Source organism: Anomalospiza imberbis, chromosome 8, assembly GCF_031753505.1.
Source record: "Anomalospiza imberbis isolate Cuckoo-Finch-1a 21T00152 chromosome 8, ASM3175350v1, whole genome shotgun sequence".
Lineage (NCBI taxonomy): Eukaryota > Metazoa > Chordata > Aves > Passeriformes > Viduidae > Anomalospiza > Anomalospiza imberbis.
In genome coordinates, this window is record NC_089688.1 from 1,222,633 (window position 1) to 1,242,150 (window position 19,518).

The 19,518-nt window shown below is 43.9% G+C and overlaps 1 protein-coding gene across 1 annotated transcript; it reads left to right on the forward strand.

The window, feature by feature from the left end:
* Positions 1-355: 355 nt before the first annotated feature.
* SIRT1 (sirtuin 1) lies at positions 356-16,929 on the forward strand. Its single transcript, XM_068196839.1, has 9 exons — positions 356-806; positions 3,232-3,348; positions 4,240-4,481; positions 5,739-5,891; positions 6,977-7,124; positions 9,431-9,510; positions 12,508-12,694; positions 13,427-13,984; positions 14,871-16,929. The coding sequence occupies exons 1-9, from the start codon at positions 371-373 to the stop codon at positions 15,191-15,193; spliced, it is 2,244 nt and encodes a 747-aa protein (XP_068052940.1). The 5' UTR covers positions 356-370; the 3' UTR covers positions 15,194-16,929.
* The last annotated feature ends 2,589 nt before the right edge of the window (positions 16,930-19,518 follow it).

Genomic DNA, 19,518 nt, shown 5'->3' on the forward strand with positions numbered 1-19,518 from the left:
CGAGGAGCGAACAGCGGCGCCGCCATTTGCCGGGAGCCGCCGAGCGGGGAGTGCAGAGCAACCGCGCGCGGTCATTGCTCGGCAGGGGCGGGAAGGGAAGGGAAGGGAAGGGAAGGGAAGGGAAGGGAAGGGAAGGGAAGGGAAGGGAAGGGAAGGGAAGGGAAGGGAAGGCGCGCTCCCTCAGCTCAGGCTGCCCGCGCCGCCCCGCCGGGAACGGCTGAGGGAGGGGGCGCGAGCGCCGCGCGCCCCGGTCACGTGCGCCGGTTTGTTGTGGCCCGGTCACGTGCCGCGGTCACGTGCGGCGGCGCTGCCCGCGGCGGGCGGGGGGGGGGCCGGGCGCGAGGGGGGCGGCGGCTGCGGCGGCGCCAAGATGGCGGACGGGGACGCTGCGCCGCTCCGCCCGCGCGGCCCCGCCGGCCCCGGCGGCGACGGCGCCGAGCCCGCGGCCAAGCGGCACCGCCGCGGATCGGGGAGCGCCGCGCCCGCGCCGCGCCCCGACCGCGCCGCGGGGCCGCCGCCCGCGCCCGTCGCCGCCGTGCCCGCGGAGCCGCCGGGGGAGGCGGCGGCCGCGGCGGCCGATGGCGGCCGGGCGGAGCGGGAGGACGGCGGCGAGGCGGCGGCGGCGCGGAGCGGCGCGGACGGCGGGGCCGGGCTGCGGGGCCTGCCCCGGGCGGAGCCGCCTCCGCGGCGGGACCAGGGGGAGGGCGCGGAGGCGGCGCCCGGCGAAGACGCGGCGGAGGCGGCCCCGGGCTGCGGGCGGGCGCAGTGTTCGAACGGGGCGGCCGCGGTGCCGGCCCCGCATCCCGGTGAGGACCGACCCCTCCCTTCTCCCCTCCCTCCCCTCCCGCGCGGCTCCCTCCTCCCCGCACGGCGCCGGCCCGGGTGTCGCGCGGGGCGCGGTGTCGCCGGCCCGGCCGCGGCCCCTGCTCGGGGCGAACGGCGCTGCGCGGCAGCCGCGGCTCCGCCGGCCGGGCCCGCTGCGGGCCGGCCCCGGCGAGGCCTCCTGCGCCTTGTGCCGCACGGGGACGGCGGCTCGGCTCTCAGCCCCGAAAATATTTATTCTGCTGTGTTGCTGGCAACAAGTTATTAAAAACGAAAAATTATAAGCCCGGTTTCCTTTTCACAATCTCTGCCGTGTTAATTATTTTATTTCTGATCCTCAGAAACTTGCAGATAGGCTCAGGAGCAGCAGTCTTGACTAGTCTTTAAAGAACTGCAAGTGACAGTCTTGGCTAAGGTTTCAGTGACTGCAGCACAAAACTAAGCTGGATCTCAGAGGATACAGGGTGCAGTATCCTCTTCTTTTTCCAAAAAGTTTTTTTCAGATCATATTTGAAGTGTACTGGTGGGCAGCATCGCTGTGAAAGTACCTCACAGTACAAACGGATCATTTTTGAGCTGTGTTTTGAGTTGTTAATTTTGGCTTTTTTTTAAAAGCAGTGTTTTGGAAAGATTTATTAAAATGTATCAGACTGCATTCTGCCAGTACAGTCTTTACATTTTATCCTGGAGTGCCATTAAAGATACTTTAACTCTGTAGCAAAGCTCTGCAGAAACTTTTCTGTCCGTGCAAAAGCAGTCCATAAGGAACAGGTGTAGAATGAACCTGGAACAGCCTCAGTATTTAAAAACTGCATCGGAACAGCTCAGAGCAAAGCCAGTGATCTCTTACCAGGGCCTTACACGAAGCCTTTTGCTCAGGTCGCTGCGAGCCTCAGGCGTGTTTTGCTGTGGCTGGCTGAGTTCTGGCCGGCATTACCCCCTCTGGTCCTTTGAGGAATACTCAGGGAGTGTTCCAGTTGACACTGTTACTTTATCCTCCTTGTAGCTGCCACTGTTTCCTAAATCCCGGGCACGGTGGCCTGTGTGTGAGGAGCCTTTCACAATGTAAGCTTTGCTTCCTGATACACAAGCCATAAAAGCTGCTCAAGTTAAACTTACACCTCGCAGTTACTGATGTGTACTAATGCACTTTTTCCTTCTCCAAAATTCTCAATATGTTCACTGACTGCATGCATTATGAGATGGAACTGAAATGCTGTAAATAAATAGATGAATAGGAAATAGTAATGTCCATGAGCACCTGTGGCCTCAGAAGAACAAGACAGCAAGAACCAACAACAAATTTCTGTCACTGGTCTCTTTCTTTTCTAATCAAAAATGTATGCCAACAAGGAGAAGGACAACACAACCTCTGAATAAAAAATGATGGTGTTTTGTGGTGTTCTTTATTTGAGAATCAAGTGGAGTAACAGCTAAAACAGTGCAGGGGGGGCTTCAGTTCTTCAGACGAGACTGAGAACTGTGTCAGTGATTCTTTGCTTTACAGAGCACGACTGAAATTTGTTCTTTGTTCATATCTTAGATTTTCAACAAATGAAGCTACAGGTGCTGAGGCTATTTCTAATAAAGCCAGTAAAAAAGGCTGATTAGTCGAAGTTCTAATAAGGTGCTCAGGCTGGAATTTAGATTTCCCCTTCAGTGTGAGCTCAGTAACACAAGTGCCTTGTCCGGCCCTGGGCTCACTCATCGAGGTCTGAGATGGAGTTAGATTGAGTTACTTTGGCTTAAGGCCATGGGCTGAGCTGAGGTGACTCTGGCACTCTGAGCCAGACCCAGCTGCGGGGCCAAATGGACGAGAGAAACGTAGTGAAGGCGCTACAGGGGAGCATGTTCTGTGTCACAGCTGAAGTATCATAAATTGTGTGTGTGGTCAGCAATACAGCTGAGCTGCAAGGTAACACCCTCACCAAATCCTGTGAATTTGTTGTAGCAAATGTGCATTTGTGGGTTTCTTTCAAAATGCTGTTAAAAAGCTCTTAAAACCTAGTCAGATATCTGTCTGCCATGGTGACCTGTTTTCATTTTACCCAGTTTTTTAATGAGCTGAATGCAGTGGGAATTGTAAGGGAAAGACATTTTCAATTATACTTTTAAAACATTTGGATTTTTTCTATGGTGAAATATCCATAATGCCCAACACTTCAGAGAATGAGATTTCACCAAGGTCAGCATTCAGTCCCCTGAAGCCCAGCACTGAGGTAGCAAACCCTGCAGTAAATCTACCAACATCTTGGAAGTATCTCTCTAAATGTGAAGAAAAATAGACATTTTCTGTGCCTAAGTGACAAAACTTCCGACTGAGCGCGTGATTTTTGTTTTTGTGATCCCTTTGAAGATACACTGTGCCCTTGGGCTGAAGTGTAACCCCTTGGTCATGCTGTCTTGCAGATAACTTCCTCCTCAGCGATGAAATCATAGCCAATGGCTTTCACTCCTGTGACAGTGATGAAGAAGACAGAGCCTCACATGCAAGTTCCAGTGACTGGACCCCAAGACCACGTATAGGTAGAAGCCTGGAGCATGTTCTTGGATGCTCTTTGCCTTTGAACAGTCACTTAATCCTCCCCAGTATTCAAATTATTTTCCTGTTGCAAAAATATTGGCAATTAGCGCTTCTGAACAGCTTAGAGGTGTTGGCTGTATTCTGTATGTTATTTAGGGAGTTTAAAAAGGAGCCCCTTGAAACTTGCTGTATTCTGATTGAAATTGTCAATGTCTTATTTTTTCTTGAATAGAAATCCTGCCACAATCCCTATTAAAAGCATGCACACTGGTTCACTAAATTAGACTAATTTATGGCATATTTCTATAGCTTGCCTACTTAGTATTAATTCTTTAAGGGACAAGATCCCTGTATGATTTTAGGACAGTGAGCCCTCATCTCGAGTGTCTCTGGAAAGATTGATTTAATAGCTTAAAGAGGTAATGTCTGAAATAATTCGTGTTAGATGACCAAAAAAACAACAAAAATCCATGGATTTCTGGTCTCTATGTGTCTCTTTAGAGTGATGGTTTATAATACCACTGGAAAGTATATGTGTGGTTGTTGTTTGTTTTCAGCTTATTCCTGTAAATACTAAATGTTGGGAAAGTACAGATGGAGACACATTGTGAAAATCCTGTTGCACCTCTAAAAGAGGTTAAGTTTGCTGTGAACTGGGATTTAACTTGACTGACTTTCTATGATATCCTTCATGGGTTAACATAAAATAATGATGAATAAAATGCCCAGCTCTCACTTCAGAGTTTAGACCAAAATACAGGGGGGTGGATGAATGGAGCACTGAATTGGATTCATGAAACTGTACTAGTAAGCATTAATAAATGGAACAATAACCATGATCATCTGCAGTACTTGACTCTGTTTTAAATATCTGTATTTTTAAATTTTCTTAGGTCCCTACACTTTTGTTCAGCAGCATCTCATGTTAGGTACAGACCCACGGACGATTCTGAAGGACCTGCTGCCAGAAACGATCCCCCCACCTGAACTGGATGACATGACTCTGTGGCAAATCGTGATAAACATCCTTTCAGAGCCACCAAAAAGGAAGAAGAGGAAAGATATCAACACCATTGATGATGCTGTGAAACTTTTGCAGGAATGCAAGAAGATCATGGTCTTGACTGGAGCTGGGGTAGGTATTGCTGCAACGACGGTGTGAAAATGTGGAGCCGGGTTGGTTCAGTACTTCAGTACAGCTTGCAGGGATGGGAGCAAGAGGTAGCAAACCCTGCAGCAAATCTACCAGCAGCTGTGGGGGGAAGAGTCCAGTCCACTGCAAGGACTGCAGCTTCCATTGGAAATTACACCATCTCTCTTCTCAGAACAAAATATTCTTAGACATAGAAACTTTTAAACAGCTGCTCCCATGCAAAACAGTTTTGGAATAAGAACACATTACCTGTCCAGAGCTTTTTCTATCCTAGTCTTCTGTTTTAAAACAAAATCTCTTAAAATCCCAGATGGAGTTTGAGGCACTAGAAGAATAGGATTTGAAAGGAGTTGGGGGAGGAGAGGAGGATGATGATAAGGACAGTTTGATCAGATTTCAGCAGACTGAATGTTACTTTCAGCAAGTGGTGCTCTGTGGTGGTGATAAAGCTACTCACTGTTTGACTAAAGACCATTTCTGAACTGCTGCACATTTGCAGCTCTGTACCTGTGCACCAGATCATTTCTTGCTTCTGTTGTTCACACACAGATGGTGTGATACGATTCAGAGCAGATGAGTAATTCAAATCAGCTTTCAGAAGAGCACTGCTACTCCCAATCTTGCTCTTTCCATACTTGCATACACCTGTTTCTCCTCCTCTTCCCATGCTATTTTGGGGTAGTCTGAGACAATGATTTCAGTCCTTACTGACTACTACAATGCTTTGATAAGCAATGTTTATCGATAAAAAAAACTTTTATCAAAAGGGGTTTATTCTTCCGAAGTAAGAATATATTTTTTAAAAGCAAGACTATTCTGTTAGTGTGTAAAAAAAACAGTTTAAAATATCAACCAGCATATGTAAGCCTGAGTTGGCAGATCAGTGAACAATTAATGCAATAATGCTCTAAATTTTTGTTCACATCTTACAAAACTTCCAGTGGTAAAAGCAAGTTCTGGTACCCTGTTAATACCTGTGCAGACTGTACTAAAGGGTTTTTTATCCACATGTCAAATTTTGTTTCTGTGTTGTTTCTCCTGGTTGTGATTTGGGAATTGTTATATTGGACAAAAAAAAAAAAAAAGGAAAAGAAAAATAAATACAGAGAACCAAGACTGGTTTGGTTTTGTTCTTAATGTTTCTGAACACTGGGCATACAGAAATGTGGTTTCCCAGAGGAACACTTTATAGTCCAATATGTAGTTTCACTTATTTCAGATTGCAAAAATATATTTCAGGTGTCAGTGTCTTGTGGAATACCTGACTTTAGATCCAGAGATGGCATCTATGCACGCCTTGCTGTAGACTTCCCAGACCTTCCAGATCCTCAAGCAATGTTTGATATAGAATATTTCAGAAAGGACCCCAGGCCGTTTTTTAAGTTTGCAAAGGTATGGTTTTCCAACAGTTCTTGTCTTGGTCAGTAAAGACAGATGACAATATTAAAATGCATAACTCAGATAAAAACTAGAAACTGTTCAGCAACATTCTCTCTCTTTTTAAAGGTTATTTTACTGTTCCTGTTGTAAGTTTGTGATATAAACAACAATTTCAGATGGTTGACAAAATCTCAGTGATATTAAACAGTATCAAAAGCAGCAATTATGTCTCTTAGACAAGAAGGACTTGTAGAAACTGTAGACATATGGAGAAACAAAAAACAAACAAACAATCAAAAAAAATTGCATTTAGTCTTCAATTTCCTTGGGACCAAAAAAAAAAAATTAAACCCAAGATATAAGAATTTCTACAGGACCAGTAAGGACTTGTAAAAATCAATCGCCACTCATTCTTTCTTCCATTTGCTCACAATTCATACTACTGGTCTGTCCTGTTACAAAGACTGGAAAAGAAAACCCAATGCATTCTTTTTCTGCCTGGCTTTCTCTGACAGCCTCCTATCCAGATACTAACAAATTTTGATGCTCATTAGTATACACGGTTCCTTTGGGTTTTAATATTAAAAAACACCACCCCCACAAACAAAAACCCACCCCAAACCAAAAAACACCACAGCAAGAAAAAAATCAACATACTTGAAACCTGTCTACACACAGGTTTTACCAGAAAAGTCCAAATCTAATTTAGCTAAAACTTTTTACTTTTCTACTTTTTCACTCCTCCTCCTCCTCCTTTTCTGTCCATCAGAATACATGTTTCTAGTAACAAATACTGAGGTCACTTGACACTTAACAAAGGAGAGAAAGCTTTCCTATTTCATAATTCTCAAAACCAGAAAAAGATCTAAACGTTGCTTTTATGCTGTGTAAAACCACAATCCCAGCTTGCACGGAGCAGCTGCTCCTGCCATGCTGAGGAGCTGAGCAATGGGAAAAGGAGTTGGATGCCAGGGCAGTGGCAAAGGGCACAGGGAGGGAGCAGGGTAAGGGGCTCTGGGATGGCTGGGGACAGTGCCCAGCTCAGGGGAACACTCTGTATCCACTTCCACTGTCTAATGTGCTTCTGAATTCCCTAGGAAATCTACCCGGGACAGTTCCAGCCATCCCTCTGTCACAAGTTCATCGCTTTGATGGATAAAGAAGGAAAACTCCTTCGCAACTATACTCAGAACATAGACACACTGGAACAGGTTGCAGGAATCCAAAGGATAATACAGTGTCATGGTTAGTGGGTTTAGTTTCACTCATTTTCCCTGTGGGAATGCTTACTGGTGCATGCGACAAGGTAATCGCTGTTGGAAATAAACTTTAATGTTGAAATTTTGTTTTAGACAGTTTACATTTAAATCAGAAGTGTTTCAAGTAGAAGTAACTCCTTTCAGGAATTGAGCTTGATGAAGGGTCTGTGTATCAGTGAAGATCCACACCCTGTTGGCATGAGCTTAGAGTGTCACTTCTAAAGTGCATTTGGTGCTTCTTGAGCTGTGTGACAACATAACATGGAAAGCAGTCTTGCCATAGGTCCCTCTCACTGCCCATCAATGGAATGCGAGTCTTGGTGTTATCTGACTCTCTATTTTATATTACACTGGAATCTTAAAATATCCTGACACCTCAGTGACTCCACCTCAGGTATAAAACATTGAGGATTGATCACCAGTTCAGTTGAACTGAAGATCATCTTGTTGCACCTTCAGTGTCTTACAGATTCTGTAATTATGAGGCCTAATTAACTGGAATTGCTTTAATTGCTTGATACGCTTTCCATTTCCTAGGACTTGCACATGTCAAGGTGAAAGTCCAAGGATAAATTTTCAAGAAAAGAATTCAGAAAATTAGTTCTTAAATGCATGTTTGGATCATTTAGTAAACTTCAGACACATAAATCATCTAAAAGTAGCACTGGCATGTTTATAAGGCCCATCCATCTAATTGCACCTTTGCCAGGGGCCAGACTCACGTGGTTTCCATACCTACAAAGCTTAGCTCGGTGCCAGATGCGTTTCCATTTTCATTCTCCAGGCAGAGCAAGCACGGTGCTCTGCATGGGGCCCAAGCAGCACACAGCAGCATCTGCCAGTCAGCTGCCCAGCCCCAGTGCTGGATTCTGTCTGTGCTTAGTGTGCCACATGTTTTCTTTGGTTGGCATTTCATCTGAGGCATTTGTCACAAACCTCTTACGTGGCTGGGTTTTTGCACATCACTGCTGTGCTCAAGCTCCCCATTTTTCCAGTTGCACACTGCAGGGATGAGAGCACAGACAATCTTTAGTGTATGTTCTGTATAAGGTGATTCTGAACGAAACAGATTCTTTAAAAGTATGTGCACTTGGAGATTTTGAGGCCTTTGGAAATTAGCAAAGGTTGTTTTGAGCCCATCAAGCTTTATCTGACCTACAGCTGCTGCTCTTTAACAAATGGTTTTTTCCTACTGATGATGGCTGAAGAGAAACCAAAACTCTTCTGTGGGGCACAGAATAAATACACTGCTGTATTTATTCTACGTTTTCCTGTGGCTGGGGCAATGGCAAGTTAATCATGAGCAGTTAACAAAGAACCTTGCAGTGATTTGGGGAGTTCTTACGTGAGCCTTCAGACCCATCTGTCACTGCAGATCTACAGTACAGTTCCTCCTATGAAAACTGTGGTGTCTGAGATGCATTCTGCTGTATTTAAAATGGCTCTTGCATTCAACCACTGCATCTGGAATTAGATTGTATTCCTTGCTGGAGCTGAGTGAGCAGAGGCCATGGCCTGCTGGCTGGGAATGGCTCATGCGTGGGCACCAAACTTCTGCTGGTGAAAAATAATTCACATAACAGAGTTGCAGAGAAGTAGCAGCAGATGCCTCTGAGTTGGGTCTGCGAGCCTGACAGACGTGACCCTGTATGAAGCTGAATTATTACTCTCAGCTAATTAAAGTGAGCAAATAACTGTCATACCTCCCATAGTCCTTGGAATCCCTCACACCGGGGCAGCTGCAGTGCTGAGCAAGCTTTCAGAAGCTGTGCAGTTTGCAGGCCTGCAGTGATCAGCAGAGCTGAGCTGCCAGTTGCTCATAAATGATCTGCTCCAGGTTTTTCTGTGCTTTCACTCTTTGTCTTACCCAGATACAATACCCTGAAAGCATATTGTCTTTACTAATGCATTTTCTTAGTTATTCTGTGCTACAGTGTGTGGAGTTGCTGTGGGTTCCTGTGCTGCTGATGCTGTTTGCAGCACCACTGCTGTGTAAGGAGAAGGGCAGTTCTGTTCTCTGCTCCTTGTCTGTGCTTGCACAGGTCAGGGGAATGAGAGGACACGGGATCGTTTGTGTTGACATGCATGTGGTACGTGGCTACTCACTAACACCTAGAAGAACAATTATTTCTAGTATTACAAGGATCTCCTCTTAATTTTACATTACCTTTTTTAATGCCTGATTTCTGTAGCACTGCAACATAACAGCCTTTTTGTCAAAACAGCTTGGGCATAAGACCAAATCTGAATGACTGCAAATCCTGATGCTACCATACGGGTTTTTCTCCTCAGGTTCCTTTGCAACAGCTTCCTGCCTGATCTGTAAATACAAAGTTGATTGTGAAGTTGTTCGAGGAGATATTTTCAATCAGGTAAAAAATTTACTTTAACTCACTGCAGCTTTCTAATAAGTAATTCTCTCAAAAACACCCCAAACCAAACCCTGAACCCCTACACTAGGATTGCTTACAAGATCTGCTTTTAAAAGCCTCTATATCTCTGCATGTATTTCCTAAAAGTGCCTCTCTGTATTTTAGTATTTCCTCTGGTATTTAAAAGTATACTCAAATACTGTACTCAAAAATTAGGTAATGGCAAAAATCAGAAAAAAGCCTTAAGAGTCCATTTTTAATGGCTCTTCTGATAAAAAGTAGAGGTTAAATGGTAAGCAGAAAGTTGGATTTATACCTGGTTTGTGTTGATCTGAATTTAGAGTCACACTGAGAAAGCATTCTTAGCCTTTTATAACATTGGCTGCTCTTTGAGCATTTACCTGTATTAAAAATGTGTTTCAAATGCAGCTGATCCATGGAGAAATTGCTAACCACAGAGCAGGCTAGAGCAAGGATCAAATGGGATGTTGGTGTTCCTAGGACTCCTGAACTATTCCATGTTCCAGACTCCCCATGTCTGGCTGAAAGTGACCCAGGACCAAGGCAGGAGTTGGTTCTGCTCTGTCAGAGCAGATGAACCTTTGACTTGGAGACCCTCTCTGCCTTTGCTCCTCTTCCCCTTCTTTTGAAGGAACAGAGGTGATGATGCTGTGGTCAAAAAGGTCTTGTTTATGCAAATGAAAGGGGACTCCTCCTGCAGGCTCATTGGTATTTTTGATAAATGCCTCAGAGTCCACAGTTGCAAGAAAGTCCACAGATGAGAAACATGGAAGGGATGAAAATCCTCCAGGCATTACATTTCAAATTGAATTCAGTGAAAGCCTTTGAGAAGAGATGTTTGAGTTAAAGCTTTAAGAAATGTGAATCTCATAAGCCTGAAGCCTTATAACACTGAATTACTGAATGTGAAATTTGGTTTACTCTGCTATTAAGATTATTTTTAAGAACATCCTAAAAATATTTTTTGCTCCTTTACTGCCAGAGCCAGCTGGCTGGAGTTAGATTTTCTACTTCTAATATATAAAGATTTGAGGGGAAAGTTCAAGACTCATTCTAGCCATCTGCTCCTTTTTGGGGAATCCTTTAGTTGGTTTCCCTTGACTGTGGGATTATTGGGTGCTTTCTTGCTTGGGTGCAGGGTGAAGGTTTCCACCATACCAGTTAATAGCTCTTGTGCCAAATTGCTTCTTATCCCACAAGGCATCCATCCCAAAAGGTTTTTCTTTGTTCAAACACTTTAATTTTTGGGAAAGATCATTTGACACTAGAAGAAGGCCTTCTACTTGTGATATTTTCTAATTTCGAGAGTGTTGTCTTCTGTCCCACTGCAGGCATCCATGAAATTAATTCTTTCATTTAAACTTTCGACATGCTATATTATTTTTTCTGCAGCTGTTCTCTGTATAGGAGGGACTTGTTATGCATTTAAGTGTCAGTTTTCATGTATTTTTCTACTCCAATAGGTAATATACATATCTTTACACCTTTATAGCCCTAATTTGTAGCTTGTGATGGTTTCTATATGATTTCAGCTCCTTGGATTTATTGTGAAGTTTTATATTTTAACACTACAGCTGAAAAGACTTGAACTGTTACAAGGAAATTGCTCAGTATTGTCTGTAGATCTATCACTCACCTTCTTGCTTTTATTCTCTCTTAAAAAGTCTTTGAATAGAAAAGAGTTGAAAGAGGTCCCAAAGATCAGAAAACTCCCTGGCTCAGGAGAAAAGGGAATCTACTTCTCCACTAACCTAACTAGTGACCACTTTGGTTAGTGAAGCAGGATTCTGCTCTATTTCTGGAGGAATTAGAAGAGTTTAAAATGGAGAGCAAGTTCTGGCCTCTGTTCTTGTCCTGTATGCTCTTAGCCAGCTGCCTGCCCTGTAGCTTTGTGAGCATAACACATGTAACCTTTTGGAGGAGAGGAGAAACTGCAGGAAAAGCTCTACAAAAGACTCTTGGATTAGGATGGGGTTTGTATCAGATCCTCAACTGGAACCTGACAGTGAAATCTCAGTTTTGTTCTGATTAAACTATGAAAAATCTGTTCCTGTCAAATGGGAGGTGTGCTCAGTTGGTGCTGAGCACGACTGCTGGACTTTGGCTTGTGGTATAGAACTGCCTGGTTTCTCCCTCTTTATTCCTGCTGTAGCTTTATTTCCCTGAGCAGTTGCTGCAGGCAGCAGTAAGAAGTGTAGTTGCCTGTACATCCACAGAACAATGAAATGAGGAAATATCACTGAAACTTCCCTGTCTGTGTCAAAATAAGTGCCTGTGATACATGGAAGTGTGAGTTTTTCAGAGGCCCCAGCCCTGCAGGGCAGTAACAGGGTTGTGAGACCTGTGAGTTTTTCAGTGGCCAGCCCTGCAGGGCAGTAACAGGGGGTGGTGAGACCTGTGAGTTTTTCAGAGGCCAGCCCTGCAGGGCAGTAACAGGGTTGTGAGACCTGTGAGTTTTTCAGTGGCCAGCCCTGCAGGGCAGTAACAGGGTTGTGAGACCTGTGAGTTTTTCAGAGGCCAGCCCTGCAGGGCAGTAACAGGGCTGTTGTGAGATCTGTGAGTTTTTCAGAGGCCCCAGCCCTGCAGGGCAGTAACAGGGTTGTGAGACCTGAGTTTTTCAGAGGCCAGCCCTGCAGGGCAGTAACAGGGGGTGGTGAGACCTGTGAGTTTTTCAGAGGCCAGCCCTGCAGGGCAGTAACAGGGTTGTGAGACCTGTGAGTTTTTCAGTGGCCAGCTCTGCAGGGCAGTAACAGGGTTGTGAGACCTGTGAGTTTTTCAGAGGCCAGCCCTGCAGGGCAGTAACAGGGCTGTGAGACCTGTGAGTTTTTCAGAGGCCAGCCCTGCAGGGCAGTAACAGGGTTGTGAGATCTGTGAGTTTTTCAGTGGCCAGCCCTGCAGGGCAGTAACAGGGCTGTGAGACCTGTGAGTTTTTCAGAGGCCAGCCCTGCAGGGCAGTAACAGGGCTGTTGTGTGCAGGTGGTGCCCCGCTGTCCCCGCTGCCCCCCTGAGGAGCCGCTGGCCATCATGAAGCCGGACATTGTGTTCTTTGGGGAGAACCTGCCTGAGCAGTTCCACCGTGCCATGAAGTACGACAAAAATGAAGTGGATCTCCTCATTGTCATTGGGTCTTCACTCAAAGTAAGACCAGTAGCATTGATCCCAAGTAAGTGACTGTCTTGGTAGTACTTTCTTTTAAAAATCTGCATCAGAAGTGGAATTCTCAGTTAAGAAACTCCAGGCTCTTAGAAATACCTTTGGTTCAGTTCAGTGAGCACCACGTTTTGTAAGATGAAAGCTGCTTGCCTATGTAAAGCTGAAATGCAAAATTGAGAAAGTAACAAAGTGCTTTTTCTATGCTCCAGGTAGATCTCAAGATAATTAAATGATTATCTGAAAAACTACTCTCTTAAGCCTGAATGACTTCGTTCTAAGATTAGTTTCTCTCCGTGCTTGCGATATGCTTTAGAAAGGCTTGAAGGCTTTAGAAAGGAAGCGCCTCAACAGCAGTATATTCCTCATGTGCACTTAAGTACCTAAAATAAATGCACAAAATCAACATAATTTGAAGAGATTATAGTACTAATTTCATTCTTTTTAATACTACTGTATTTTTAATATTAATGTAGCCAGTATTTCTGTGCATATGTTTCTCAGTGATTGAGGAATGCTTTTAACTGGAAAAAATGGGGGAAAAAACCCATCTAACCAGGCTACAGTAGGCATAGCAGCTCAAACTGCCATTGTTAAATTTGGGACTGGCTTGCCTTCTTCCTGACCTGGCTAGTTTTGTCTTGTTGCAAATGAAGTCATGAAGAGAAGCCTGAGCTTTCTCAGTAGGTCCCTGCTGGAAGTAAAACCCAAGTGACTACGTTTGAATTCTCTTTTCCATCTATAGGTTCCATCCCCCATGAAGTGCCTCAGATCTTAATTAATAGGGAACCTTTGCCTCATCTACACTTTGACGTGGAGCTTCTTGGAGACTGTGATGTTATTATTAATGAATTGTGTCAGAGGTTGGGTAGTGAATACACAAAACTTTGCTACAACTCGGTAAAACTTTCAGAAATCACAGAAAAGCCTCCACGGCCGCACAAGGAGCTCGAAGCACTCTCAGCTGAGCTCCCGCCAACCCCTCTGAACATTTCAGAAGGCTCCAGTTCACCAGAAAGGATGAGCCCACCCAATACTGCGGTGGCATCGGAACACCCACCTGAATGTAAGGTAGAAAACTGTGAGCCTGCCTCAGAAACTAAAGGGACCTGCTCAGAGGAGACGCTTCAGGACACACCGGTGTCATCAGAAAACCCTGAAAATCCTGCTAGTGAGCTAATGAACTCTGAAACAATGAAGGAAAATGGATCTAACGATGGAGAAAATAAAGAAAAGAGTGAAATACTGAAGAAGTGTTGGGTAAACAGATCTGCAAAAGAACAGATTAGCAAAAGGCTGGATGGTAAGTGCTAATGCTTTTCAGTATTTTGCTTCCTTTTGGCTCATACATTTATGGTAGACTTACTTTAAAGTGATAAATAATTTACTCTTGAGGCAATCAGAGGGTTTTGGTGGCTATTTTTGTTCATACAAGTGTCTACATAACTCTCATTGAACCGTTTGTTTATTTTGGAGAAGCCAGTAGGAAATATTTCTTGTATTTCATAATAGGTTTTTAAATCAGTGATTACATCCTCACCTAAAAGATCAAAGTTTAGGAGGCTGAAGGTAGGTATCAAAAATAAATCCCTTCGTAAATTTTCACATGCATTTTCAGAAAAGTTAGTTTGATCCTGAGGTGTTCAGAAGCTGCTCACAGTAGAGCATGATTTGGTATTGCAGTAGAGCTGGAAGACAAAGTAATGACAGGACTTAAAAATCTCACAGCTGGAGTGAGGCACCTTTTTAAGGGAAGTTTAGACTTTCCAAGGAAGCCTGTGTGTAGTCCTGTAACTGATGTAAGGAGTCAGGAATTAAAGTGCAATTTTCCAAAGGAAAGGCTGGGTTTTGACTTTAGTCTGGTACTCATGCAGGGGCTCCTGTTCTTCCACAGGTAGAGGAAGTCTAGCTTGGAATGTGTTCCCATAAAACAGCTGCTGAACAATGAGTATAAATTGTCTTTGGTATCATAGGGAGGGGGAGGAGGAACACTGAGCTTTCCAGTGAAGCATTTCTTCTGTCCTTCGTAATAAATACACGTACATGGGCAAAAATGCATTTTCATGTCATCTGATTTGTCAGTTAAGAGTCACTGTTGAAAACAGATCTATGCAGGTACCTTCTAACCACAAGATCTTGCACCAGTAATTTACTTCAGCATGTCACTGACTGTTAAAATTCTGTTCCAGGTACTCAGTATCTGTTTTTGCCACCCAATCGCTATATCTTCCACGGTGCTGAGGTTTACTCGGATTCTGAAGACGATATCATATCTTCCAGCTCTTGTGGCAGCAGCAGTGAGAGCGGCTCGTGCCGCAGTCAGAGCTTAGATGTGGAGGATGAGAGTGAGATGGAGGAGTTTTACAATGGCATAGAGGATGAGGATGCTCCCGAGCGGGAGGAGGAGCCTGGATTCGGGGAGGATGGAGCCGAACAGGAGGAATTGGCAGCTGAGGAATCAGCTGAGACAAATGAAGCTGCAGGGACGGAACATCCGAGCAACGCGCTGTAAAGTGATCGCTGACTGGTTACAGGAACTTCCCACCAGCATTAGGAGCTTTGGCATGTCAGAATGAATGTTTACGTCTGAATTTAGAGCAACAAAACCATACGGATGTAGTGTTTATAAATAACTGAAACAGATTTTCATGCTTAGTTTTTTACCTTTTTCAATAAAAATCTATTACTGCGCACTCAACACTAACTCATCTTTTTTTTAAGGTACTAGGATTATCTAAGCAACTGTCACTATGTTCACTTTTAAGTTCATCTGTCTGATCAGGCATCCATGTATATAATGCATATTTTTGCTTAATAAATTTCAGCTTATATTATTTTTAAACAGTTTTGAAAAAGCCATTGGAATGTTAAACTAATATAAAGGGAACAGCTAATTTAGACCAAAGAATGGTATTTTCACACCTCTTGCTTTGTAACACTTTGGTTTATTTAAAATCTTCTTACGCTTCTGCTAAACCTTTCATTCACGCCTAGTCTGTCATTAAACACTGGCATTTTCTAAGACCTACTGTGGCAGCTAATTTTTTTTGCTTTAACAGTTCCTTTGTATGTTTGAGACATACTTAATTGCAAGCAGATAGCGAGATGGAAACAAGACAGCAGCACTTGAGGAACCCAGTGGTTTTTGATGGATCAAGAAGTGCTGTGAAAATGCTTAGGTTGCTGAGTGTATGACTTCCTGTGGACATGAAGCGTTGTTGACGTTGGCTCCTTAGCAGTTAGAATCCGGCATTTTTAACAGAAAGGATCCCCCCAGCCAGAGTCTGTCACGCTGTATCCAGCAGTCACATCTAGAGCAGCTTGCTTTAAAAATAGCATTTGAGGAATTGCCAAGGCTCCAGTGTGGAAGCAGAGTTGAGAAGAGTGTTCCTCCCAGCGTGTGAGAAGGCGCAGCAATGAAGCTCCTCCTTTGTGCTCACTGATGCCCCAAGCCCGGGAGAGACTGACTCCAGTGGTGGGAGCCTCCGTGTACGCTGCCAAGGAGCTCCACGTGGATTAAGGACCTGCTGGCCTGAGGTCCTCATTGAGCTGGGAAACCTCCTCCCAGCTGCCAGCTCCACCCTGGACACAAAAGCAAAGCAGCTTCTCCCGCTCTGCCGTCTCAAGTGCTAGGCTGCCTTAAAACTGGATGTTGCAAATGTTCAAGTGCAGATTGTTTCCAAGCCTTTAGAACTATTTTGTACAATTGCACAGTGCAGTAGTCCGTGAAACAGCATTTTTCTATAAACCACTTTTTCAACATTGACCCAAATGAACTCAACTATGTAGATTATTCATATACTTTGCTTTAATATTTATTACATTTTGGAAGATGTATAGTAGCTGTTCTTTGAACATAATACAACAGTTAATAAATATTTAAGAACAGCCTCCTGTATTCATCGGGAAATGTTGGCATGTTGTCTCATTGTCCAAATTTAACACAGCTCTTATTTGGCTACATTAAAGAATGCAATATGTTTAGTTTTCACTTGCATGTCACAATGTATTAGTTTGTGCTATAGGAGATATTTTAAATTGAAATACTTTGTTTTAAATTATTTTTACAGTGAGGATTGGTTTCTGCTCTTTTATATTGTATATAGTGTCTTTTATGTAATCTACTGGCATATGTTTTGTAGAAGACTGTTTAAAATGACTGGCTATCTTCCTGCAACTTTTGAAATACAAAACCAGTGTTTTATACTCGTACACTCTGTTCTAAAGTCTATTAAAATTGTCATTTGATTTCTGGTTTCCATTAATTTCTAGCTATACCTTACAAACTTATCAAAGATGCCCTATAAAGTGAAAACTTATCAAAGTTACAAACTTACCAAAGATGCCCTATAAAGTGAAGGTATACCCTGGCTAATGGGAGGCACTACATATGAAATGGCTTTTTGCCACCTTCCCCTGGCAAAGCCTGAATGAAGCTGCCTTGAATTGTTCTGGGTTTATCATATGGCTCCCTGGGGGCTGCAGCTGAGCACATCCCAGACAGCTTCCAGTGGCCCTCAAGGGCCAGGGCCCAGTTTAAGTAGCTTCCCACTGTGTAACACCTTACTGTGTGGATGATTCCACTGTACTTCTCAACCACCACCTCTCAAACAGAAATTGATTTGTATTGGAAGAAAAGAAAAAAAAAAAGGTGATAAAACTCACACACTAGAGGCACAAAGTATCAAAAACAGACTCAACACACACAGATGTCTTCCTATCAATTACTTACTGCTCTGAACGATTGAAAACATTTTTCCTCTTGAACAGAACAGCTGCTCCTTCTTCTATACTTAGATGAAGAAGTTTGCATTTTCTTCTTTCTTGTGTCTTTGATAATATTATTTGAACAGAAGAGGAACCCCAAGCCATCTCTTACTCCTCCATTTCACACACTGCCCTTTCCCAGAGCAAGGATGTTGTCTTCCAAGAGTATGTAACACAGTGAAGAGGCACATGGTGGGCAGGAGGAAACATTTGCTATCACAGCTTTTTGTTATTCCAAAGTACTCGGCACCTTACATGAAATTTGTCTGGAAGCATGGCAGAGCATGTCCAGGTCCAGCTGCAGTCTGTACAATCCTGAAAGAGATCACTTACTGTGGTAATCACATATCCTCTGAACAGAGAGAGACATAGCTCTCCCAGGATTTTCCTGGCAAGCTGTGAGAAGCTGTGAGGAAGCTCAGAGAAAGAATTAAAACAATTATTATCTCAATCTCTGCACCTGGCAGGTAATCTCTGTCAAACACGTTTACAAGAAGGAGTTGTCCCTTCTTGACCAATAGGTCAGAGAAGATTCCTAAAGGCCAATCAGGTCTTAGGTCCACCATTGTTTCTGTAAGAACTGTGGATTTCTAATAATAAAGTGCTTTTTCATGCCTTCTGATGATGGAGTCTCTGTATCACCTTTGTCTGTCCCCGATACCCCTTCGGTGACAACTTAGTTTTCTGATAATTTACATAACTACCCTATGAAAGCATCTTAGCACTTAGTATTTATATTGAATAGATGCCCTGAAAAAAAAGCGAAGTTCAAGCATTTGTTTGCCATTCCCCAGTCACCTTCCAGCCTATTCTGGTACATTAGACACAATAATGACCTTGCAAAAGTATTTAAAGAAGCACATATTTAAACATCTTCTCATAATTTCTTCTTAACACCAAGTATTTTCTATGGATCTGGCTTGAATTCAGTACATTTTTAATTAGTGTTTCTGATTACAGAAAAAATATTTTTAAATGCGTAACAACCAAGGGACAGACAGCATCCAATTAGGAGGGGCTGCAGGAGCACAAAATTCTCATGAAACCAGCATCCAGAATCAAACTGAAAAAAGTGAGAAAAGGAAAACCCAGGGAGAACCTCAAGCTTAGTAATCTTAATGCTTAAATACTGAACCAGAACAGTCAAATTGAAAAGCGGTTGCATTTATTTGCATGATAGACTTATCTATAAAGTAACTGGAGAATAAAACCCAGTGCAAAATGCTGAGTTTCAGGCAAAAACATCTGGGCATGTCTAGGTAACAACGGGTTCTAAGCTAGCTGTCAATCCTTGAGAAGTCACGGAGCTGTACCCTGAGTTACTCTTTGCTAGGCAGTTTCAAGAAGACACAGACCTGGGACTCAGTAGGAAAATAATAGTATTAATGATCCTAATAATGATGCCCCAAGGGAAAACAAGAGCCCAAGAAACTCCAGCCAGGCACACCCAGAGCCTCCACCTGCCCTGCCTGGGGGATGGTGGAAGCAGGTACACCACCACAGGTCTTTAAAGGACTGTTCCTTAAGGGACACAACCCCAAGTGCTCTCTGACCATGGCACTGTTATTTTTGCTCCCACAGAGTAAGAGAAACTCTGTTTCCCTGCAAACCCCACTCCCATGTGCCCTGGAGTGACAGCCCAGGTTCCCTGCGAGCATCTCCTGCACCAGGATCACCCGGGACAGAGCCCAGGACAAAGCAAACGTGCACCAACTACAAATTAAGTTATTTCAAAAGCCACAAAGAAACACAAACTGGAAGTCCTTGGAAACAAACCACAAACACCTTTTGGTGAGATTTAGTTGTTTGGCCATGGGTTTTAAACTCTGTACAATTATTATTCACCACCCTTTCCAATGGCAGAGCCCTGCTCTCAAGTCCAAGCCTTGGCTGAGGAGGACCCTCCTTCCCTCCTGCAGGAGGGAGCCTACAGGGAGCCCTGGGTCCTACAGAAGCTCCTAACTCTGGGCTCCACAGAGATCACCCCAGTAATGCCAAATGCTATAGAGAATTGGCCTTAGGCCCTGTGGAGCATCACCACCCTCGTGCTCCAGACTTTAAAACTCTGAG